The sequence below is a fragment of the Nansenia antarctica genome (assembly GCF_963989245.1).
Source record: "Nansenia antarctica genome assembly, chromosome: 7".
Classification (NCBI taxonomy): domain Eukaryota; kingdom Metazoa; phylum Chordata; class Actinopteri; order Argentiniformes; family Microstomatidae; genus Nansenia; species Nansenia antarctica.
In genome coordinates this window covers 61,734,057-61,759,737 of record NC_137677.1, presented here as the reverse complement: position 1 = coordinate 61,759,737, position 25,681 = coordinate 61,734,057, and the positions used below count along the sequence as shown (strand labels likewise).

The window sequence follows — 25,681 nt, the reverse complement described above, 5'->3', positions numbered from 1 at the left end:
TAGTAGCTGTTGGCTCTCCCTAAAGTAGCTAGAAGTAGCTAAATGATGTAATCAACTAATTTGCATTAAATGCAATTCTGAAAGGCTAAAAAGGTTTACAAACTAACTAAGGTTTACAAACTAATTATTTACGTATTGCCTTTTTTTTTTCTTTTTTTTTTGCCATTATGGTTAATGAGCTGAGCTATGATAGCTAGCTAAGCTGACTGAGACAGTGCGATAGACTGGCTGAGACAGAGTGAACAGTTTGAGGGATTTTTGATTGTGAAACTAAAAGACAGAGTGAATATTATTTAAATAAATATTATACTGAACTGTACAAAATCATTGTTGTGATTGGACATAAGCTGCGCACACGCGATTCATTTGCAGGCAACATTTAAGATAGGGAACTTTGGACTTCTTCTCCTCTCTCTTTTCTTTTCTTTCTCTAACCCTAACCCAATAAAAGTACAGCTATGCAACACTGACACCTTGTGACATATTTGAAAACACCATGCATCATGGTCTATTAATTTTTTCAATTGGAATCTTCCAATGCGTTTTCTAATCTCTAATGGTTGTTTTTTAATAGAAACATCCTGAGTGAATGATAGGACAGACAGTTTTATTCATGTTCAGTTCACAGACAGATGAACAGTTGTTTGTCTTCTCCTCATTTCACTGTATCAGGCTTCTCTGTGCTTCAACAAGCGGGCATTTCTGAAGGGAGGGCACCTGAATACCAGTCAAAATGAACCCATCCAGGTTCTAGGAGAGAAATCACATACACACACAGACACACAGACACAGACAGACACACACACACACACACACACAAATATGGTTACGATTAGGCAAAATTGTGAGAAACCCTGGAATACTGGACCCCTGGAATAAATCTCACCATCAAAGCATGCTGGGATGTTGAGTTTTCCATCGATGCACTGCGTTGACACAGGATAGCCACACTCTCTGGCCTTGTCCTTGCAGTAGAAAGATATCATTTCTAAATGATTTATTTGTTTGGGTTCCAGGTCTTTAACCGAGACTTTCCTTCCAATGTAGAGAACCGTTCCTCTCTTAACGTCAATGGGACAATGGGCTGTAAACCAAAGAGGAAGACAATCTTGGAAAAGGGTCCAAAACAATTTTTGTTGTCTGTTGACGAGAAGTGACACCATCTGCGAAACGCCTGCCATTCCATTTTCCACAGCAGCCTAGAGGGTTAGCATAGCTTCATCTAGCAGATGAACATGACTGTACTCGAACAGCATTGTCTGTATTACAAGCCTAAATCTTTATATATTTTCATAAAATAGAATATTGCAGCAATGTTATCCATACATGAGTATGGTCTGCTGTGTAGACCTTTAAGTAAGCATGACATTGATATTTTCGCAGACATAGTTGAGATACCAGTTTATATAAAATGTATCAGAAATGTCTCTAAAATAATAAAGCAGCCAGGCAAAGAAATACTCTACATGGCTTTGAAACCAATGATATTTTTTACATTATTCTATGTTAAAAAAAACTTTCTTGACACCAAGTACAGTAGAACCCTCACTGTGGCACTGAACAGGGTTCTGCTACAGGGACCAGACTGTGAACGGACCGGTAGATCAGAACTAGCTCAGCTATCCAAATACGTTCAATTAAACAATAAAACAATTCTTATGCACTACCTCTTAACAAGTGTTACTCAGGATCCATGATCTTACCCTTGCAGACTGGCTTCAGTGACCATTCCCCGGTCTCCTGACACTCAGTCTCGACAGGCCCAACCAGAGAAAAGTTTGGGTTGCAGCTGTATCTGACTTTCTCCTTGTAGCTGTGCTCTCTGTTTGCCCTGGTGGTCATGTAACCGTTCCATATGCCCCTCGGAGGAGGGCAGGTCACAACTGGAGAGGCAGAGGTATTTTAGTGTATTTCAAGTAAGTGTAGAAACACACAAATATATTGTAATCATATTAATTACTCCTGCAATCTATTTTCAGTACACTTAAGTATACTTTTTCCTGCTTGGGTACGCTAGTTGCAGTACTTCCAGTACTAGAAATATTACTTTTAATATAGCCACTTTTTTGGGCCCATGCAAATTGGAGCCCTTAAGGAGTGCAATGACTTTGCATTCTTTGATAGATAAAAGGCATGACTAATTATTTACACTTACTTTTACATTCAGGTGCTTCAGTCCAGTTGCCGTGGGCGGTGCATGACCCTCTCACATTGCCAAACAGGACGAACGGTGGCAGACAGTCGTACGTCCCACCGAAGCCATACTCGAAGATTTCATCTTTCAACGTATTGTCGTAGACCATTGTTCCATATTTGGGGATGGGAGCTGGACCACAGGTAACCGCTGGTAGAAGAGAGAGAATTTACAACTAAGATAGATTGGCAGAGCATTATGGACTTTTGTCAATAGAACCACATTATGAAAGTCTGACTAAATCATATTGCATATGATACATACACATGTAGGTCTACTGTGCTCATAGGAATGTCCAAAAGTATGTATCCATAGTCTAAATCTTGTATAAGCAATATTCATGTATATATGAATAATATTCATAGGTTATGTGGATGTAGTACCTACGTTTGCATTCAGGTGTCGGTTCACTCCAGGTCCCGTCGGCTAGGCACTCACTGCTATTGGCCCCATGCAGAATATACCTGTGGACCACCACACTCAGCTGTTACAGGTTATTACTGGTCCATGCCAATATCTTGTCATATATGAGACAGCTTCATACACATGCAGCCCGCTGTCATGCAGCTATATTTCCATCCAACCATCCATTGTACATACAGCATCCAATCATCACAGCTTCTTCAACTGAGTAAAATATGGGATAGGATTTTAAAACACAGACAACGTTAGGCTGTCCAATTATGTGACTTGATCATACCCTTCTTCGCAGGTGTAGTTGACTATACTCTGGTACACATAGTCTATTTTCTCCATATTTAGATGAGGTGGTATTTGTGGGGTGGGGCACACCCTTGCTGTAAGAGGAAGAGGTATGGGTCAGTAGCATCATGACTCAGAAGACACTCCCGTATTCATAGGACCACATTGTAAATACGTGTCGTATAATGCTTTCCTTTATAAAGCTCTGTCATTTTTTAACTGAATCACTTTTTATTGACAAATGCTGATAAGATTTAGTTGTGTAACATGAAGAAAAATTCCAAACAACTACTTGTTGACTTTCGTCAATAACGTTTTATCTCTGCGTTGGCTATCTTGGCTTGGTCTCGCTTTGGAAAAGACGTATTCAGACCTCAATGGGACTTCCTGGTAAAATAAAGGAAAACAAAATAAATAAAACATGTAAACAACAATGGTGATGGAGACCCACGTATGCACTCAAGTCTAATCCTGGTCCACTTTCCAGTAGAATCGCAGACGATAGTGTTATCGCCTGATGTTGCTTGGTATCCTGGTTTACACGAGAGCCTCACTTTGTCTCCGGGGGCAGACACCCTCTGAAATCCGTCCAACACCATGTTGTCTCTCAGGGAGGGTCGGTCGCATGCTGTGGGGGCGGGAGACGAAAGTTACGAGGGGGAAGACGAAGGGTCAATGTACTAAGTACATAAACACACACAAGGATAGTTTCCCTGAGACAAATTAAACCTACCCCTGGATTATAAAGCACTAGTATCAAGCCACAACAAACTGAGACGGAAAAGGAACACATCCAACCACATGTAGTCAGGTGTTCTGTTAACACCCTCTGTATAACATTTATATTGAGTTACAAAAAACTAAAACATAGTCAGCAATACAGGAATAAGATAAACAAAACATCACAGAAAAAAACACAATGGATTCGCATAGACTGATAGTGTAGTTTAGTTTATTAGTTTATGATGTATGGACAGTCCCCATTAATTAACTGTAACAACAGTAAATGGAGCAGCTTTAGCCTACATGGCTAATTTCCAACTGTAGTCCCCGGGCCAGTTGACAATAGGCTCCCTAAAATAAAATACATTAGTTTAAAAAATTACAATTGCAGCAAACACAAACAAATGGAGCAGGACATACAAACATATCAAGCACAATTGGAGCAAGCACAAACATGCCGGGGAGACAAGACATTCAAGCACAAATGGCAGCAACATCAATACAGTACATGAGATAAGAACAGTCAATTGACATCTACAGTTACTGTCACCTACCTTTGGACATCACCATAGTCGTACACAGAGCAAGATGACAGAACAGCAGGAGGGTCAGATTAGAGGCCATCTTCTGTAAGGTCCGAGTCTGTTCCTCCTTTACGTGTCTGGGTAAAAAATCCCCCTGATTACAGCAGGTCTGCTCTCCAGTGTTTACAGGGTACAAATGTGAGCCTGTGTGTCGTTTCTCTCTCTTGTTTGTGTTTCTCAAAGTAAACAGATACGGCTTAAGTAACTTCTCTGACCCTTTGTCCGCTTACCGTGGCACATTTTACCGTAAGTGGGTATTGAGCTGTGACCCAGCCATGATGTTGAAATAATATAACCTCCCACCACCACTCTTCTGCTGTTGTTATTGCAAAAGAGGAACGGTGAACTACACAATTCTTGTGGGATAATATTGGTATTGACAGCCTTTTAAAGCAAAACGATACAATGATGTGATGTAGGCTACGTGTTGTTGTAAATGATACAATTACAATTGTCTGCGTAATGGAGTCCATGGGAATCAGCGCATATCTACTGTAGTTTTTTGTTGTTGTAATCAATTATTTATTTCAAAACAGTACACATGGAAAATTCACAATTATCACACCAAACAAAATAAGTGTCTGTCCTGACTTTTTTTGTTCTTTATCTTACCCCCCCCCCCCCCTCTGTAATGGTTCATTGGTAGGACAGACAGTTTTATTCATGTTCAGTTCACAGACAGATGAACAGTTGTTTGTCTTCTCCTCATGTTGCTGTATGCCTACATGCTCGATTGTTATTATTATGTAATATAGGTGTCTTGTAATCCCATATAAGATGGGCCGTGTTGTTGACTTCGGTGGTGTGAATTGAGAATCGAATGTTGTCGTGCGACAATATCGCATCGCACGCCGTGTGCATTGTCTCATTCAAAACAATGGAATCGAATTCGGCGGTGCGACACAATCGCACGCCGTGCGCATTGGCCTTAACTGTACTGTGTAGCTTGATGATGTGGAAATATCTTGGCTATAAAGCCACATTGCAAACATTCACTCTCTCTCTGTTGCATTGTTTGTCTTTGTTTTTCCTGTCATATTTGCAGGCCTATTATTCCGCATTACATCTGCCACTTGGTCTTTGTTTTGATTGGTTCCTTTGCAGGCCTTTGTTTGATGAGTGTGTGCATACCTACACTGTAGGTCCTCTTTTCATGGCAGATGAGTTTAGTGTCTCTGTCACTATCTCTGTCATGTCTGTTATTCATTAACTTTAGTTATTGAATGTTGGTGTGTTAGATCTCATTCTCTTTTCATGACAGACGAGTCTAGTGTCTCTGTCACTATCTGAATGAATGATCTTTATTGTCATTGTAACAGGTGCGACGAAATTTAAATGCAAGCCCTAGGTGCTAACAATCAACACAGTCCTAAGATAATTAAAAAAACAGGTGATCGGTAGGAATCTGAGAATATCTATTATGAAAACGTGTACTTATATGGCCTATTCACAGGGGGGTATATAGACAGGGGGGAGTTAGCATGTAACTGTGTACTTTTATAAACACATTGTTATGGCCTGAATCAAGCGGTCAAATGTGGCAGTACCCCAGAACAGACAGACACAGAGACTGGGTAATAATAATAGTATTTATTAAAAGGGGCTAGGCAGAGAATGGTAGTCGTTAGGCAGGCAGGGGCTTCGGCAGGAGGAGTAGTCGATAGGCAGGCAGGAGGGTAGGCAGGGCAGGCAGGCAGGCAGGTAGGCAGGCAGGCAGGAGTGGACTGGTGGAGGAGAGAAAACAAACAACGGTAAAAATAATAAAACGACTGGGAAAAATAAACACGTAATTTCGGATCTATAACACACTGGAGACAAACGAGGGAGCGAGACGACTAACCACTGGGGATCAGATTGATCAAGCGTCGACGGCAGGTTGCGGGGCCTTTTATGCAGGTCTCTCCTCCTTAGATTGTAAACACCTGCTGGAGCCGGCGCAGCTGTCTCAGATTGGGCCTGATTGGTCTCAACGAGCGGTGCCGAGGGGGAAGCGAGTGGAACCGAAGCGGGATCCACAACAGTAAACGCAGGGTTATAGAACATTGCACTATTAGTTATTGCACAGTAGTTTCTCGTATTGCACAGGAGGTTACATAGGGGATTGATTTTTTTTGTTTTGCTTAGATCTCTGTCGTGTCCGTTAATCATTCACTTTTGTTATTGATTGTTGGTGTGGTTTTAATGTTGAATATGTGCAACTACTAGTACTACCAAGAAGCAGAAAGAAAAATACAGGTCTGTTGAAAAGATTGAGAGAGATGCTGGGAATAGAGCTGTCATGCTGAGACGAGGGGGAGCATAATACGTGATGCGCCAGCTCTCTTTATAGAGACCAAGTCAGCCAAAGAGCTCACACACAGAGAAACAGTGATCACAACGGATACAGAGGAGCCAGACTTACCACGACTGAACACAGGTAAGGCCATGGTAACATGGATACACACAGAGCACACAGGTGTGTTAAGTATGCCAGGGTTCCCACGGGTCCTTGAAATCCTTGAAAGTTTGTGAATTTGAGAAAAATAAATCAAGGCCTTAAAAGTGTGTGAAAATAGACATGAAAGTGCTTGAATTCCCCTCTCTCTCTCTCTCTCTCTCTCTCTCTCTCTCTCTCTCTCTCTCTCTCTCTCTCGCTCTCTCTCTCTCTCTCTCTCTCTCTCTCTCTCTCTAAAAGAAAAATATATATATTCAAAATTGTTTTACTTAGCTCGTCAACTAGTAAATAAGTCTCTGTATTGCTTAACTTTACACATATTTCACAATCTATTGTTTTGCTGTGCTGTGGTAGAGAAGGCAAGAGACCATCTAGTGTTCACACATTCTAGCCTCTCTTTTTAATTGTTGTCTGTGAGCGGATAGTTCCTATTATATAAATTCTCATCTAGATCTGTCTCAAACTATGCCGTGTTGGGTCCTTGAATTTGAGGGAATTGAGTCTTGAAAGTCCATGAAAGGTGCTTGAATTTGATGTTTGAGAAGGTGTGGGAACCCTGGTATGCTATAGACAGGTATTTCAGCGATGGCACACTTGCAGGTACATTAGAATCCACAAAGGCATTTATCTCATCTCTTGCATTTATAAGAGTATTTCTCAAGAATCCAACAATATATTATTGAAAAGTTTGACAGATACAGAAGGGGAAACACTACTAGCATCACCACACACTCTCATTTTATTTATCCAGTGTTTCTCCACCCTCTCCTCGGGGCGCCCCAGCCGCACCACATTTGATCTGTTCCACCACCAGCTCACCTGATTCAACTAATCAAGTACAAAGCAATTATGGTACATGGACATGAACACACATAACCACAAGACAAGAACATATTTGATTAGTTTAATCATGTGTGCTGGTGGTAAACCTGTTTTTTGCCCCGAGGAGAGGGTTGAGAAACACTGATCTCGGCCAGCACTGTGCACTGTGCTGCCACTGTGGGGGGGGGGGGGGGGGGGGATGCCGCGTTCCTTCCAGTCAGGTGACGTGGTTTTGGTTTTGCTGCCAGCATAGACGGATTATGAAAAAATGGGCCCCTGGGCCTGGACGTGTAGAAAGGCCCCCCCCCCCCTCCTCCCCAGCGCACACACACAACATTTTACAGCGCACATAAACACAATGCCAACAGCATACACCTAAGACATGGCCAACATTCACCTGCATCTAAACAGGATTTACGCAGAACACTCAAAGCCAACAGCACAATAACTAGAAATAAATTCACCTGTATTTCAACAACACAGGATTTACAGCGCAGGCAGGCCACACTCAATTGAAGCCAGGCGTGCGAGACCGGCGCCACACACCACACATCTGCCATATCATATCATGTTAGTGTACATAGCCTTTATTTATTTATGTAAACCAGCTCCTTCCCTTCTTGTGTTTTTTTTTCTTTTTTTTTCTTTCCTAGCACCAGGGGAAAGAAAAGTTGAATTTATGCAATGATTCAAGTAGATCGCGCAACCAGGGAATTGCCGACATGTGTGAAAGGGGGCAACACGGGAATCTACCGGCATTTGGCTCATGTGTGAACAGAGAAAATGCCCCGTCGACATAGCTTGGGATTCCATGGAAATTACAGGGTGAAAGGGGTTATAGACGCTCTTCCCTTCTGTGGTGGTAACTGAGACAAGACTGCGTCGCTTTCACCACGTCACGCGCGGTATCAACCAATGCAAATCCGTAGGGGTGTGGACAACATGCAAGATATGCCCCTATATTTGCATACAGATCTGATAATCGGGGAAAGAATGAATGTTGAAAAGAAGGAATGTATGGGAAAGAATATATACTGAAATGTGTGAATGAGGAAATAAAAGAAAGAATAAATGTATAAAAGAAAGAATAAATGTATAAATACCGAAATCAATTACATGGGAATGAATAGGGGAATAAATACATCAGGAAATAAATATATACAGAAATGAATGCGTAAAAGAATAAATAAAAATATCAATGTATTTATAATTACATTCATTTATTTCTATTTGTATTCATTTATTTCCTTATTACTGTGTGTATTCATTTATTTATTTATTAATTCATTCATTTATTTGATATATTTATTGTTAGACAGACTTGGTCCTCCATAAAATAAAAATGACAATGAATAAAAGCAAATATTAGAAGAAAATAGATAAAACCTTTAATAAGACAATAGTTAATGGATAAAATACATTGATAGAAGTGTTTGTGTTTAATCATAACTGCTGCAAAACATGAAGGTTTTTAGCTTAGATTTAAATATTTTAAGGGTTTGGGCCTGTTTCGGTCAGTTTCGGGGGTAAGGTTCCAGGTAAGGTGAGTCTTGGTGAGTCGATCAGGGCACATGTTTCAGATTCAGATTCATTTATTTATTCAAGGGACAGTGCATATTAATAAAACAAAAATAAATTGTAAATACACCAGAGTTAGCCCGAAAGCTAGTTTTTATCCGCAGTGCCTATGCCTTGATGTTTTATACGGCTCCCTGGAGGAGGAAAAAGTACATTTAAAAGATAAAATATAGGTAGACCTAGGCACAAAAAAGTAGACAGGACAAGCATTTAGCTTAAGGGCATAACATAGGGGGTTAAAAGAGCAAGCAACATATAAACACGGTAAGCAGACTAAAAACAAGCACACAGACTGTACAGGTAAGACATGTTAGGCGGTACACAGACAGGCGGTACACATGACATACAGGTATAGGACAGGACATTTCAATGTTGGCAGGTGTGTGTGTGTTGATCATCCACTGTTTTAGGTGCTTTCTAAATGATTTAAAGGTGCCTAATTCTTTGAGGTGCCCTGGAATCAGGTTCCATTCACGTGACCCTCTAACTGACCAGGCAGACTGACTAAAGGCACTCCTCCTAAATGGGATGGTGCAGTGCCCTCTGGTGATACCCCTTGTGGTGCGTGCTGTACTTCCTGGTCGTGAGATGAAGGTGTTAAGTGGTGGTGGGGCTAAATTGTGGATGGTTTTATAGACAAGACAGAGGTTTGTGTAGGTTTTCAGATTGTCCCAGCTTAGAATGTTGTGTGTCTTGCCCCCCCCCCTACTGGGAGGTTCGGTGTGTTGGTTGCCTGGTGGGCCCAGCAGGTGGTCAGGCCGGGTCTCCCCTCCCCAGTGCTGGCCGAGAGCATCGGTGCGTCCTCCCCTGGGCACTGATGGGCCAGGTGTCCTCGCTTACCGCACGCGTAGCACCTCCACTCCTCTCGCAGGGGCGGCTGGGTGGAGGTGTCCGATGGGTCCTGGGCGGAAATGGAATGTTCCACGCAATGGGGCCCCAACCTGCCACTTAATTAAGCAATATCACACGAGAGGGAGTGCTGTTATACTGAATATCAGCACGACCTCGAGTGTGATATTGCTTTTATACAACAGTTCTACAGCGCGATTTATTAGTTTACACTGTAATAAGCGACAACAGATTGTGATTTGTTTGTTTATTTAATCATAAAAATAAACAAAAAATAGTTCCGCAACTGAACTTCAAATGGACTGTTGCCTAGTAACCTGAACACAAACATGTAGTCTAATTAACGGTCATTTAGTAGAACATCTGTGCGGCGGAGTGATACAGTACAGTTAAAAGTCCCAGTGCTGTTATACTGTATACCAGCACTCATGGAATGCCTCTCAAATTACTTGGTCGGAACTAACTGTTGTATAATTATAGTTAATAGTTAATGTCTATGATACCGGTTTGGTGAGACATATCAGCACTCATGGAATGCCTCTTGTCCAATCAAATTACTTGGTCGGAACTAACTGTTGTATAACTATAGTTAATAGTTAATGTCTATGATACCGGTTTTGTGAGACATGTTCATGCCAGAGGTCATGACGGTAACCCACCTCTGCTTTTTAGCATTTCTGAATCAGGAATCAAGACATGCCTTGCTCACACAATGGTACACCAGTACGACAGTATGTACGTGACAAGTGCTGTCAACTTCCTGTCATCATGTCTGAGGAGTAATTCTTGCTTATGTGTAAGCCGAAGGACTCCACCCAGGTCCTCTCCTCCAGCCCATACCCCACCCAGTTACACCAGGAACTGGAGACTCCTACCCACCCTACCCAGTTACACCAGGAACTAGAGACTCCTACCCACCCAGTTACACCAGGAACTAGAGACTCCTACCCACCCAGTTACACCAGGAACTAGAGACTCCTACCCCACCCCACCCAGTTACACCAGGAACTAGAGACTCCTACCCACCCAGTTACACCAGGAACTAGAGACTCCTACCCACCCAGTTACACCAGGAACTAGAGACTCCTACCCCACCCCACCCAGTTACACCAGGAACTGGAGTCTCCTACCAACCCGCCGGATCTCCCTGGGTAACAGTGAATCCCAGGAAAGCGGCGGTGTCCACATGAAATTCACATGTTTCCGCCTTCACAAAAACCTGGTGTTTGAGGAGGCGTTGGAAGACCTGTCAAATGTGCTGTTCGTGCTGGGCCATGTCTTTAGAAAAAATTAGAATATGATGGGATAACGAAGTGATGGGATCACAATACACCTCAAAGTGTCACCACAAAACCCTGTCGATACTGTTGGACACACATAATGGACTCTACACATGTACATGGCAAGCAAGTTTCAAACATGAGGTGTCATAACAAAGGATTATTGGCCCTTTACTGTGTTCCAACAGTTGAAGAGAAACGATGAAAATAATGAACATTTACCTTATTAAACAATATGCTGTTAATATAAGAGTAGTATTCATAGTTTGCAGTCACGTGACTGGCGCAGAGCCCTGGCGGGCAAAACATAGTGGAAATTCCGTAGAACTGCAGCACCGACCTGTCATTTTCCCCCCTGTTTCAAGCAACGATTATTTAGATCACCTCTCAAAAGAAGAAAAACAAAGATATGTCAACAAACTACACATTTTGGACACTTGCGATCCGTATACAGCATCCGCCGCAGTATTTCAATCACTAAAAACAGCGAAGTTGCTTGTCTAAATGTAAGAGGTATCCTATGGTTGTCTAGTGGTGATGTTAGGATTGACTGTGTGTACCCTTGTCTAAATGTAAGAGGTATCCTATGGTTGTCTAGTGGTGATGTTAGGATTGACTGTGTCTAACCTTGTCTAAATGTAAGGGGTATGGTTTGTGGACGGTGGGGGGGAGGACGGCCCAGGGGCGTGCGGGGGATATAAGGGGAAAATATCCCTTATTTTCAAATCCCAATGTTGACAGGTATGTCCAAGCTGGTAGCGTCCACAACAACAAACCATGTCAGAACGTTTATGCAAAGATAATGACTAAAAATAGAATAATAGTCAAAGTCAAAGTCAGCTTTATTGTCAATCCAATATATGTACAGACATACAGAGGGCTGAAATTGTGTTTCCCTCTCATCCACGGTGCATACAAAAAATACTAGATAAAAGATTTGAAATGTGCGGTACAATGTACAGGGGTGGAATACAATGAACAATGACAATAGTGCAATAGTGGTAATTGGCTCAGTATAATAGAGTAAAGTTGGTTACGTAAATAATTAAAATAATCAGTGTTAACTTGAGCTTATCTTTTAAATGTTCGCTGCAGAGACGCGTGTACTTTGATGGTTTGCCCTCCACAAGGACTGAGGCACGTCTAAATCAAATCCACAATCTTCTCCTCTCTGGGTTTTCTTTTTCTGACGGAATTCTGTAGAATCGGGTTCGTCTCACTTTCTGCTGTCACCATGGTGACAGATTGGAGTTAATGTGTCACCATTCAGCTTTCCTATGTTGCATATGAAACTATGTTTCCAGGTTATATAGTGCAACATAGGAAAGCTGAATGGTGACACATTAACTCCAATCTGATAATGTTGTATCTAAATGTAAATGTAAAATATGAATGAAGTATGTTACTGAAATACCTTTTTTTTCTCCCATTTCACTAATGACGTTTTTTTCTAAATGTCCTTGTCAGGGGGAGATCATCACCATGGTGACAGCAGAAAGTGAGACGGGGCCTGAGCTCAGAAAACAGAAGTGGGGGACCATGTGGAAGAGCCTTCCCAAATATGCTGTCATCTTCCTTGTGTTGGCCCTGTCAGCCCTCATGGTCCTGTTACGCAACATCCACACTCTGGAGGTGAGGGGGGAAGGTTTGTTTGTGGGAGTTACTGTAGAGTTAGTCACTGCCCAGAGCAGTGTTCTCTCAGCCTTAGACCCGCAGGGCTCTCCTCCCCCGCACCGCAAGCAGGGCTACTGTGCCCATCTGGGCCAGGAACCCTCACCTGAGGAGGCTGTGGAGGAACGCAACCTCCTTGAGTCCATAGCCTGGCCTGAGCCCCCACCCCGCCTCATTGATACGTCCCAGACAAGCAACCCTGCACACAGCCTGTTTACTATCCTACCAGCAGCGCGGGGGAGGGAGTGGCATGTGGGTGACCACCTGGAGGCTCTGGTCCAAATGCATGACGTCCAGGGGCGGCCCAAGCGCTACGGCGGGGACTTGTTGTTAGCCCGGCTGCACTCCCCAGAGCTGGGGGCGGGCGTGGCAGGGCAGGTGCTGGACCACCGGAACGGGTCCTATTCAGCTGTTTTCCTGTTACTATGGGAGGGTACTGTAAAGGTAGAGGTGACGCTGGTCCACCCTAGTGAGGCTGTCGCTGTGCTACACCGCTTACGGGAGGAACGGCCTGACCGAGTGTTCTTCAAGAGTCTGTTCCGCTCTGGCTCTCGATCCGAGACGACTGTGTGTAACCTATGTCTGCCGGCCAATCAGAAGCCGTTGTGCAACTATACAGACCTTAAGACAGGGGAGCCCTGGTACTGCTATAAGCCAAAGCTGCTGAGCTGTGACAAACGCATCGACCACGGCAAGGGAGGCTATGAGAAACACTTGCTCACTAAGAAAGAAGCACTACTCTTCCAGAGGTTAGTGTGGGGGTAACTGTGTGCAGACACATTTGTTGGTACCCTTACAGCTCATTGAAACGATGCTTCATTCCTCCTGAAAAGTGATGAAATTAAAAGCAATTTTCTCATGTATACCTGCATGCCTTTGGTATGTCATAGAGTAAAGCAAAGAAACTGTGAAAAGATTTTATTCTAAAATGGCCTGGACAGATTTGTTGGTACTCCTTAGAAAAGATTATAAATAATTGGATTATAGTGACATTTCAAACTAACTGTTTTCTTTATTTGGAAAGAGTTGTCTGTGAAGATCAGAAAGAAAATGATAGACAAGCATGTTAAAGGTAAAGGCTATAAGGCCATCTCCAAGCAGCTGGATGTTCCTCTGACTACAGTTGCATATATTATGAATAAGTTTAAGGTCCATGAGACTGTAGCCAACCTCCCTGGACGCGGCCGCAAGACGAAAATCGTCCATGCCATTTTCATTTATTTTATTATTTAAAAGATTTGTTGAATCAAAAATCAAAAGCAAAGTCAGTCTGATTTCTATTAAATATGGAATAAACAATCATGGATGCCAATTACTTTTGTAAGTTATTTCAGAGAAAATTGTGGGTTCTTCTTTTTTCCTCCAAGGGTACCAACAAATTTGTCCACGTTTGTATGTTCCTAGGCTACATAGTACTGTACTTCGTGCCTCTGTCTGTTAACATGTGAAGTGAAGTGAAGTGAAACTTTATTTATATAGCGCCTTTCGTACACGGATGCAACTCAGAGCAGGTGTAGTAGTATTAGTAGTAGCATTAGCAGTAGTAGCGGTAGTAGCAGTAGTATGATTTTGCAGTCGTGGAATGAAATGTCACACCAATCTACATACATCTATATAAAAAAGATACATTTACAATGTTCTATAAAATGTATATGTATGATTGTTTTGATAACATGTACAAAATATTGTCTCTGATTTCACTTAGTGGTGTAAACATCAAAGTACAAATTCATGCTAAAGAGTCTGGCAGTGTTACTGTGCTGCCTGAAATGAAAGGTAAGTATGCATCCATGTGTGTGTAAATGTCAATACAAATCAAACTCCATCTGTGCATTATCGGTCTACCTCTAATGTTAGCTGCTACATTCAAACTTTGCTCTCTGCTTTCAGACAAATCTGAGGTGGAGAGCAGCAGTGTTAAGGCAGAGCCTATCAAGGTCATGCCCTCTGGGTATTACTTCCAGGGATCGTGGCAAGCGCTAGGTGGAGTCATGATGCGCCAGTTTAACGACTCGTCTGCCATTACTCAGTGTCTGAAGGGCAAGGTGGTGTACATGTATGGAGATTCCACCGTCAGACAGTGGTTTGAGTACCTCAACGCCTTCGTACCAGGTGAGTGTGACATTCTCCAGCTGTATCTTAAGTGCTTTCTCTCTCTCTCCTCTCCAACCCCCAACTCCCCACTAATATCCTCCTCCTCTGTCGGTCTCAGATCTGAAGGAGTTCAACCTACACAGTCCTAAGAACCAGGGGCCCTTCATGGCGGTGGACAGCACTCACAACATCCTGCTGAAGTACCGCTGCCACGGTCCCCCTATCCGCTTCGGCGGTGTCATCTCTAGTGAGCTCCGCTATGTGTCCAATGAGCTGGATGGCTTGGCCGGGGGCCCGGACACTGTGGTAGTCATCAGCGTCTGGTCACATTTCAGCACCTTCCCTGTGGAGATCTACATTCGCCGACTTCGGCACATCCGGCGGGCCGTGGTGCGACTCCTGGACAGGGCTCCCGGGACCCTGGTGGTGGTCCGCTCAGCCAACCTCCAGGCTCTGGACCCAGAGGTGAGCCTCTACAACAGTGACTGGTTCTCACTGCAGCTGGACGGAGTACTCAGGGCTATGTTCAAGGGCCTGGATGTCCTGCTGGTGGATGCCTGGGAGATGACTCTGGCCCATCACCTCCCCCATCACCTCCACCCGCCCCCCACCATCATCAAAAACATGATCGACACCGTCTTGTCTTACGTCTGCCCAGGGAAGAGTTAGCACAGAGAGAGAGAGAGACGGTTATACAGGTGGGGCTATGTTTACAGCAGGTGAATATCATCCAAATATGTGCTAAATTTACACGGCCTGTGTTTCGAGAGGTGGCAGTAGCATATTACATAAAAAGTAGCCTTTTATCAGATTGTTACTGTATCAGCCAATACTCCATTAGTTCTCAGAATCGCTATCGACAATGAAGGAGTCGTATCGGTGCATCCCTAATATTTTATATGTATATTGTTATATTGTCAGTACGAAAATATTGATATTGCCCAACCCTAACATCAACCATCTCACAATGGTAAATGGACTGCACTTATATAGCGCCTTTTTTGCTGCTCCAAAGCGCTTTACAACGGCCTCTCATTCATCCATTCACACACCACTGGCTGCAAGCTGCCATGCAAGGCGCCGGCCCGCTCACTGGGAGCAATTTTGGGGTTCAGCGTCTTGCTCAAGGACACTTCGACATGTGGCCAGCCGGGGCTCGAACTGCCGATCTGCCAACCTTGCGATCATCAGACGGCAGCTCTACCTCCTGCGCCACAGCCGCCCCTATCACAAACATTGGAATCTTGTTTTTCAATCATTGTAAAGCGCTTTGAGTTGCATCCGTGTACGAAAGGCGCTATACGTATAAATAAAGTTTCACTTCACTTCACTTCACTTCACACACCAACTGGATGGAGAGATGGGAGGACAGACTCATGAATCAACACAAGCACATTCATACTGTTTTCTTGCCAATACAAACAGCTCTATTGAAACTTGAATTGCCATTGCTAAAGGGCGAGTGGGCCCCGGGGGGTGCGGCCGCACCCTCTGTCAGCGGTGTGTCTTTTTTTCCTGTTCTTCATTCTGGATGAGTCTGTTTGTTGACGCTAATTTGTTAATCACTAAAATAGTCACGGCTACTAAATCTTTATGTTATTAAAACTAAATTGAAGTGGCAGACAGCACCCTAGAAGCACAGTCAAATGTTTACCTTGATGATTTTTGATCATCCTGCACACCCAGTAGGCTACGTACTGTAGATAGAGGCTTTAGTCAGATAGGAATCTGAAACATGTGGTTTGCGTGGTTTCAGAAGTCATGTCACATATGTCAGAGCTTACAAGCTGTCCAAACTGCCAATATTAATCTGTCAATAGAGTATTGAAATACTGTGTCAAGTAGAAAGATTATCATCATTGAGTTGCATCAGAGCTGAAGATACGTGTGTGTGTGTGTGTGTGTGTGTGTGTGTGTGTGTGTGTGTGTGTGTGTGTGTGTGTGTGTGTGTGTGTGTGTGTGTGTGTGTGTGTGTGGGCGTGCGTGCGTGCGTGCGTGCGTGCGTGTGTCTAAACCAAATTGTTAGTCAAATAGTATTATTTTGAAAATAGGAGGTGCATGGTGCTGTCTCACTTTGATGAGAAAAACAAGCTGTCAACAGAAAACTATAGGCATGATATCCAATGCAAAGCCGTTACAGTAGACATGCCTGTATACGAGCCGGAACATGTGCTGTGTTCCGTCTATGGAAGATTGCGGTCGTCTTGCGGTCATCTGCTGGGTGCGAGCGCAGTTTTTCCACGTTAAAGTTGATAAAAAAAAAAAAAAAATGTACCTGCGCTCCACAATGATAGGCTGACAAGTTTAGCTGTGCTCAGCATTGAAAGTGAAAGAGCAAAGGCACTAAATTTAGATGCGTTCGTAAAACACTTTGCTGGCCAAACACAACAACCGCTGACTTAAGTTGGTCTGAAGATCGTAGATGAGGTGATGGTTTGTGGGACTAAGGGGTATTGGACAGTGTAAATGTTGTAATTCCAACTTAATTGTGGGTGGGTTAGTGGATGTGTAGGAGGGGGTGTAGCATGTATGATTGTGTATTATAATTCCAAACTATTCCAACCTGTGGGAGGGTGTGTGTCTGAAAGGGTTCTGAGTACTGGGATTTTTAAAATGACTTTTGCTGAGACTTCATGTTTGTATTGTGCTCTTTATTATTTCTGATCGTGTTTTGGAGACTGAGTTTTCTCTTTAGTTTTTTCGTATTATAGTTCGGTTGTTCTGTAAGCCTGAAGAACACAGTACATAACAGTATCTAGGAACCTACTGTGTTTACATGACATGCTTGGAATACAATCATTTTGCCCAGTCTATTTTTGGAGTTCTGATTTGGCTTTTGTCACACCCGAAGGTAGTGGCAAATAAGGGAGTCCACACATGTATTTAAATTATACAAATTAAGTTTTATTAGATCAAATAAGCAAAATAAACTAAATAACAGATGTATATGAATATGGATAAGAATCAGTGGTGTATGCCATGAGTGAATGGTTGTAGAATGTATGTTGTATGTGTAGAGGGTGTATGGATGTATGTAATGTAAAACTAAAAGGCCCCAAAACTTGGTACCCTGAGACCTTACCAACAACCCTAAATGAACCGAAGCAGAAGGAAGAGAGAGTGAGCTGAGGACACACCCACCTTATATAGACATCCTCAGCTCCCCAAACCCAGGTGACCCCACTTAGCCTGACGACCTACCCACTCTGCCAAGACTCCCACAGGAACCAGCAACAGCCAATAGGGAGGCAGAGTGGGAGGCGTCACACCTTTTTTCTTTGCCTTTTTGTGTTGTTACAATGCAACCAAACAAAATAAATAAACATGTGAATAACAAAGCATTTGTAATTGCAACAATTTTATGGGAGAAGTGGTGCATTGTCTGACATAATTGCAGGGGTGCCAATGATTGTACATATTGTGGGAACAGCTGTCCATCCACTGGAAACTCTTCTTAGAGTGCCCACCTGATCTTTCATAGACTTCATTTATGATATGACGCAGCCGGGTCTTGGTCTCGGCTGTGACATGGCCATCATCTGTCTGTGGAGATTGTTTATGTTGTCCTGCATGTCAGATGCTCTCTTTTCGCTTTGGTTCATTAAATCCTTCTGGTTCTGAGACAGAATAAAAAATAAAAAACGAATTAGTGTATTCGAGTTAAAACAGTTTGCTTTTTTTCAGGAAAGTTATGAACCAATGAGGAAATCTCTAGAACCGCCTTACCCCTTTAACACTAGAACAGCCGTGCCTTTTTTACCTACTAAAAGAGCCGCCTCTTTACAAAGCACAAGCTGCTATTTACACACAACGACCACGGGGGTAAACAACGCAGAAAGCATTGCTCTTAGAAAAAGTAAGACAGTGTATCTACACAACAGCCCTCAGATGTGAAACTATAAGGAGACAGCTGAATATAAGGTTAGCTATGCTGTCTGCATCTTTCGGAACTGTCTTGGTTTCTACAGCTCAAGAGAACAATGTTTACAAAGAGGAGTGGGGAAAAAGCCAATTTGAATGCAGCATTAAGTTGCTTTTACTGTCTTTCTCTCATCTCCATACCTGCATCATGGCATTCAGCACTCGTTCATTCTCTTGTCTGGCGATCTCTCGTTCTTGCGCTGACTTATTCTCCAGCTGTTGCACATGCTGCTTGTATGAGTTCCTCTCGTCCTCGTTCTGCTGTTGCTGCAATGCATACTGCTGTTCTGCCACTCTCTGAGCCTGTTCTGCTGCCTCCCTCTTCACCATTTCCACTGGAGAGAAGGAGAGAAGGAGGTCAATAAAGGACACTCAGGTGATCTAGGAGCAATAAGCTAAAAAATAACATTTTGGAAAATAAATATAATTTGTTAAGTTCTCAATCAATGTATTTTGACGTGGCCTCAAACATGGTTTTGCAACACTTTTATTTTATACAGACATCTTCTATTTTAACGATTTTCTTTCTTTCTTTTTTTTCCCTCAACGTGTTGGAATGATACAGGAGGCATTACCTTCCCTCTTCTGTTCTTCTATGCTGAGAGACTGGTCTGCTGTCAGGATAGCATCTCCTACGTTAGCCTTGCCATCCAGATACTCCTTCAATACCTCCTCACTCTGAAAACACACAAGCATGTATTTGGGAACACACATACACACACACACACACACACACACACACGTATACGTACACACACACACACACACACACACACACACACACACACACCAAACACCCAAACATCACATTTGAGGCTGCTAATGAACTAGTGATCATTGTGAGCACTACAGTTATAGCCTACATTTTGCATCCTATTTTAACAAGCATAATGTATGTAAATGAGTTGCCAGGGCAAGTAAACAGAACCGCGGCCATTCATTCTTTCTCAACTCTCAACACAACAGTTTGTTTTCTTTGAATATAAGGTGGCTAAAATCTGCACACATTTCTCCCCATCTTCTTTTTTTAATTTTTTATATATATATATATTTTCTGAGTGGGGCAGTCCCACTCATATTTTCCATTTTTATTGATAGTTACAGTGAAGATTTAGACAGGAAGGATGGGTGAGAGAGAGGAGGGATGACATGTCCCTGGCCGGATTCGAACCCGCTACGCCACCTAAGCGCCCCTTCTCCCCCATCTTCTGATGCGTACCATAAACCCTTTGCCCCTCTCAGATTTGTACTGCTCGGTCAGCATCTTGAGGTCTTGGCGGTAGTCTTTGTAGCCTCCTGGACGTGTGTAGGAGCCCTGACCCACATCCTGGTCCAGGGGCTCAAACACGCGAGCGATCACAGCCCTGCACACCCTCTGAGACTCCTCGATGTTCTTCTTACATATCCGGTCGTACGCAGACTGCAGCAGGCTCTGTAGAAGAAATTGGGGGGGGAGGAGAGGAGAGATATACATATATAGAGAGAGGTAAGCAAAAGAAAAAAAGGTTTGCCTGTGACTGTTCAGAGATATTGAGCGTCAAAGTTTTTACATTCCATTATGTTCTGTGAGATGGAACCTTTGTATTTTATGAATTAACTAACTAAAAAATGTAAACATTTGAAAAATAACACCACACAGGCATTAATAAATACCTAATGGATCAGATTATGTAAAAAAACTAAATTTTAACAAAAATGGAGATAGAACCTTATGATTCTAACGTCACGAATTGCCAAATAAAAGAGTACAATACATTCAGCTCCTTCTGGTGAATCTGATCCTCATCCTTGAAGCTGAGACTCATGAAGGTCTTGATAGCTGCTTCCTCCGCGGCCCCGTGGATATCAGACAGCACCTTCTGGGTCTCCGTAGGGAAGGTCACTTGTCTGGCCATCTACATTTAGTACAGTACATATGCATAATATAAGTAAGTGCATCAACTATACAACAGTCATAACTAAAAACCTACGATAAGAACAAGTTACAACGCTTTTTATTCCAAGTTCTGGTAATGTAGGGTGTTAGGGAGTGCAAGGAAGAGCCCAGGTGTACCCTCAAGAGTTTGGTCTCTGTCTCATAGCGCTCCACTGCTTTCGTGACAGCAGTACGATTCTGGGTCTTGGCTAGAGCCTCCACTGCACTGTCCAGACAGGGAATCTCACCACTGCTGATCGCCTCTGTGTACATGACAGCCAGGTCTGCCAACACTGATAGAGACAGAAGACACGGTGGATCTTACACAATGATATACATACACCAACCTTATTCATCAGTAGTACACCAGGAGGCTGGTGGAGGTAGATGCTGCTTGTAATGCATGAAATAGAATGAGGAATGATATTGAGGTGTTTGTTACCATTCCTCATTCCATTCCATGTATTACAATGAGCCCGTCCTCTGATTTCTACGTACCTCCACTAGCCTCCTCTGTTATATTACAGGTCTATAGACCAATACGATCTCTATTCTAGACCAACAGATGATCCCACGATGACTGGAAGCTTTCAAACTCAAACATGTGCCCTGTTACAGAAGAGGCTATAAGTGCAGTGCATGGCCCTGATCATGCAAACTTTGTGTTGTAGGAAATTGGATGCATGTTGAATAAGCTCACGCTCACGAATAATGTTAATATTCATTAGTTTACCCCTCCATGTTTATCTGGGCTCTGTCACAAACCCCTAATTGATAACATTTCTAACCAAAATCCAATGCAAGTCAACCATAACCCTAAATTAGCATGTTCAGCAATTTCATGTCCAAATCATAAATAATTATCTGAAAAGACTCAATTACCTGATTTAAATTACTTAAGCTTAACATGCACACTAATAATTTAGGGTCCATTGACTTGCACTGGGTTTTGGTAAGAAATATTTTTTGATGACAATTGGTTGTTAGTGACAGTAGCAGAACCAAAGTGTTGATTGAAGTCTGTCCTGTGACTTTTCTAGTATGGCTGAACCTTTAAGGTAAGGGTTAGGTTCAGGTTGGGGTCATGCATTCACTTAGAGTGGTTAGGGTTAGGATAAGAGTCAGGCAATAACTTTGGTAATGGTAAGTGGTATGAGGAAGCTATTAGCTACTACTTAGTAACTACTATTGTGTGCAGGCTCACGTACCCTATAAGTGACTGGCTTGAATATATTCTATAGTGGTATAGTACTATAGTAGTAAAGGCTGTAGATGCAGGTTACTCACTGCTGCCAGTGACCTTCAGGCCTCCTATCATGGTCTTGGTCTGAGTGTTGGTGTAGATGTAATCACAGAACTCCTTGGCCTGCTCCACAAAACTGGGATCCAGGTCAGCATCGGTCATCTCCTCAATCCTTTTCAACGTCTTTGAGTTGCCTGGACGCTCGAACACGAAGCACTTCCTTACCGAGAAGAATCTCCTGAGACACAGCCGAGGGCGGTTCTTTTTCTCAGCCGCCTCAGACGTTCCTTTTGAAATCAGCAAAGTAAAGAAATAGTTCACCCAAATTACTAAGTCATATAGGCCTACTTGGTTCCTTACCCTGAAACAACAGTTAGCATTTTAACCAAAACAACAATGGAAGTCGATGGTACCTAAATTGGCATGTTTAAAATTCAATCAATCAATTGAGCCGAATAGACTCAATGACTTGATTTAAATGATTTGAGATGATTCAGGCATGACATTTCAAGAATGCTAATTTCTGTACCATTGGTTTTTGGTTAACACTTGCACTAACTAACTGTTAGTGGTCAGAGACAGTGCCCAAATGAACAAAGCCAATGTGCGGATTGAAATCTGTCCTTGTCCAGAGTCTTTCTAGGGTAAATAACCAAATAGAGCAATAGAGAAAAGAGCGATTTTTTGTAAATGTTAAATGTCCTATAAGAAAGTTAAGTAACTGCTATTTTATTCATGTAAATATATTTGAGATTGATCAAAAAACACAGTTTAATAATTAATTCGCATAATTAATAAAGCGCATTGAGTTGCATCTTGTAAGAAATGCGCTATACAAATCAAATTTGATTTGATTTGATTTGAATTCAGGTTGTTGTAATCCTGACATTACTATTCACCCTCTTTGGTGTGTCGTGTTTAACTTGCTGAACTGAAACACTGACAGGTAGCTTTGGAGTTTTGAACAGGGGTCAGTTTGACCCCTAGCTGCAAAGCAGAGATTACAATTACAATTGTAAAAAATCAATGCAGGTCAATCTTCTCTGCAAATGAAATTTGTTAATCACTTTGCTGATCTAGAACAGGAGTGGGCTGGGTTGTCGAACTACTTAGAACTAGCTACTTTCACCCCTGTCTGCAAGTCATGATCTAGCCTCTCATTCTGACCGTCATCCAGTTTGAGTGAGTTCTCCAGGTACTCATCCGCCGTGATGGATTCTCCATTAATCTCTAGTTCCAGGTAGAAATCTCTGATGGTCCAGACGAAGGAAGGGAATGCCTTCATGAACTCATTAAACTTGGCCTCCTTGGCCTCCTCTCCCTTTGCCTTACTCTTCACCTGAATGTGCTCTGTCAAATGAGTCACATAGCTGTAGGGAGCGCTGTTCAGGATTTAAACTGTCCCCAAATTAAATAAAGCACACACACACACACACACACAGATGTACTGTACATGTACACACACTAGAGGTAGCATTCACTAGGACATTTGTGTCCTCTTGATATTTCATACAATTAAACCATCAATTGTTTTCATGAAATTGCTTAAAGAGATGCTGTTATTATATGCTATCAGCCCAATAGAGCTCTCAGGTCTCCTGACACTGTCTTTCAAAAGAAGAGATATGGTGAGGCTGAGTTCTCATTTTATGCACCCAAATTGTGGAATGCATTGCCAGTTTAGTTTACATTAGGGATGCAACCTCAAAAAATATTTTCAAGTCAAAACTAAAAACCCATCTTTTTAATATTGCCTTTAAATGACTAAATAATTAAATTCTGATTATATAATGATTAAAGCACTTTGAGCTGCAACGTTTGCAGGAAAAGTGCTATACAAAAAAAAGTTATTATTATTATTATTATTACTGTCGCTAATTATTTATATATACAATTCTGGCTTACGTGTTGATTACATGGTTTATAACATCATGTCAATCCATTTCTTATCTTGTTTCCCAGTCCTCAGTTGAAGGCCAACAAACCTTTGCAAAATAGGAGGTGTGCCCCTCTCTGTCACAATCAGGTCATTTCTTGACCGGGACCTGTTTTTGCTTGCAACAATGCTAATTTTAGAACTAGTGACTGAAAATATACTAAAATCCTGTAGCAGCACTTTAATTGTGCATGCCCTAGCACACACACACACACACACACACACACACACACACACACACACACACACACTCCAAACTATTTCCAGATGAACAACATACACTAGTACACATACGCAAACAGTAGGGATATCAAATGTTAATCAATCAGTTGATACAACGAATACCGCCTTGGGCTGTATATAGCCTCTATATATTTTGTTAGATTATTTAATCCATCAGTTGATACATTTTCTGAAAAGTAATGATGGTTGAGTAATGACATTGTTTAATCATGCTTGCCTTAACACATACACAAACACACACACACACACACACACACACACACACACACACACACACACACACCAAAGGATACTTGATGTTTTCTAAGGCCTCGTTGTCAATAGTCCCCATACTGTTGTACACCAGGACGCTACCCAGTAACACAGCCAGGGAGAAGATCCAGGTGTCGTTCTTGGTATTTCCCTGAAACACACACCAATGTGTTTGGGAAGTAATTATATATATATACTGTTGTGTTGCTCATCAGTGGTACATGTTGCTATTGGGTGGTTTTGAGATTGGTTGTGCTTCTGGAGGTTTTATAGGATGTTTTCCAGTGTGCTGACCCTACCTTCATAACATCCCCCAGTCCCTCGGTGTCCAGCAGCACCAGAGTGTGTCCAGGTTTAGAGGGGTGAGGCACACACCACATCCAGATACCTTTAGTCTTAGACTCGATGGTGCTTCCCAGTTCAAAACCTACACGGAGACAAATAAGTAAGTAAGTCTAAGAAAATCTAGAAAACATTATTTATTGATTTTGTTTAAACAGTTGGCCAACAATGTCTAGTTAGACGATCTTACATTTTTGCTTTGAAGCTAGTTTGTTCATGAGGTAGGATTTGCCGGTGCGATACTTCCCGACCACCGCCACAACCACAACAGGTTGCTGGATCTGCTTCAGGATCGTCACAGAGTCAGGCACGATTACGAGGTTTCCCTCAGCGTCGTTCTCAATCAGACACACTGGTTCCTCCATCCTCACTGTAGAATCTGCCATTACCCTGGCAAGCAAAATCACCACAAACACATGACTACAAGACAGATCTGACTACTGATAACTACAAACAAGTGAGTTAGTTAGATCGTATACAAATGCAACATTTCATGACCAGCAGTTACTTCATATACAGTAGATAGAGGTTCTAAACCCAATTACTACCAAATTACGTTGACTTCATAATCTGTCATAATTCACACAAATGTTGCGTGCATATACAAATAGAGTGCAGATACATTTTGATTCTCCTTATGACAAAATTAACATAATCATAAAGCTAGTATTTGGTCAAATCAGAATGTTCCAATAGAGGTACACATGTACACATGCAGAGACCTACCTTGAGATCAGATGATTTCGGTCAAGAGCCGTTTAGAGTTAGAGACTGCTTCTGACAGTCTAGACCAGATTCAGATTGAATTAAGCACCTCTGAGTGTTATTGAGAGCAAAGAGACCTTTCTTGTCCCGGAATGTACAGTCAAATTTTGTGGAAAAACTTGACTCTAATACT

General features: G+C 42.3%; 3 protein-coding genes across 3 annotated transcripts; 1 reads left to right on the top strand and 2 right to left on the bottom strand.

The window, feature by feature from the left end:
• Positions 1–592: 592 nt before the first annotated feature.
• On the bottom strand, positions 593–4,431 carry LOC308161501 (beta-2-glycoprotein 1-like). Its single transcript, XM_080535524.1, has 8 exons — positions 4,174–4,431; positions 3,348–3,524; positions 2,895–2,991; positions 2,582–2,658; positions 2,156–2,344; positions 1,704–1,883; positions 887–1,084; positions 593–750 (listed from the first exon to the last, which is right to left on the bottom strand). Exons 1-8 carry the CDS (start codon positions 4,241–4,243, stop codon positions 686–688), a joined length of 1,053 nt encoding a protein of 350 aa, XP_080391650.1. The 5' UTR covers positions 4,244–4,431; the 3' UTR covers positions 593–685.
• Positions 4,432–6,351: 1,920 nt separating this feature from the next.
• Positions 6,352–18,427, top strand: LOC308161422 (NXPE family member 3-like). The gene is made up of 5 exons (XM_080535440.1): positions 6,352–6,619; positions 12,634–13,586; positions 14,543–14,613; positions 14,728–14,949; positions 15,050–18,427. Exons 2-5 carry the CDS (start codon positions 12,649–12,651, stop codon positions 15,598–15,600), a joined length of 1,782 nt encoding a protein of 593 aa, XP_080391566.1. The 5' UTR covers positions 6,352–6,619; positions 12,634–12,648; the 3' UTR covers positions 15,601–18,427.
• LOC308162860 (guanylate-binding protein 1-like) lies at positions 18,420–25,169 on the bottom strand (the record flags this gene model as incomplete). Its single annotated transcript, XM_080537001.1, has 11 exons — positions 18,420–18,548; positions 18,994–19,187; positions 19,428–19,530; positions 20,072–20,284; positions 20,607–20,747; positions 20,906–21,060; positions 22,055–22,297; positions 23,178–23,349; positions 24,473–24,592; positions 24,741–24,868; positions 24,974–25,169. The coding sequence occupies 11 exons, from the start codon at positions 25,167–25,169 to the stop codon at positions 18,420–18,422; spliced, it is 1,794 nt and encodes a 597-aa protein (XP_080393127.1).
• Positions 25,170–25,681: the final 512 nt, after the last annotated feature.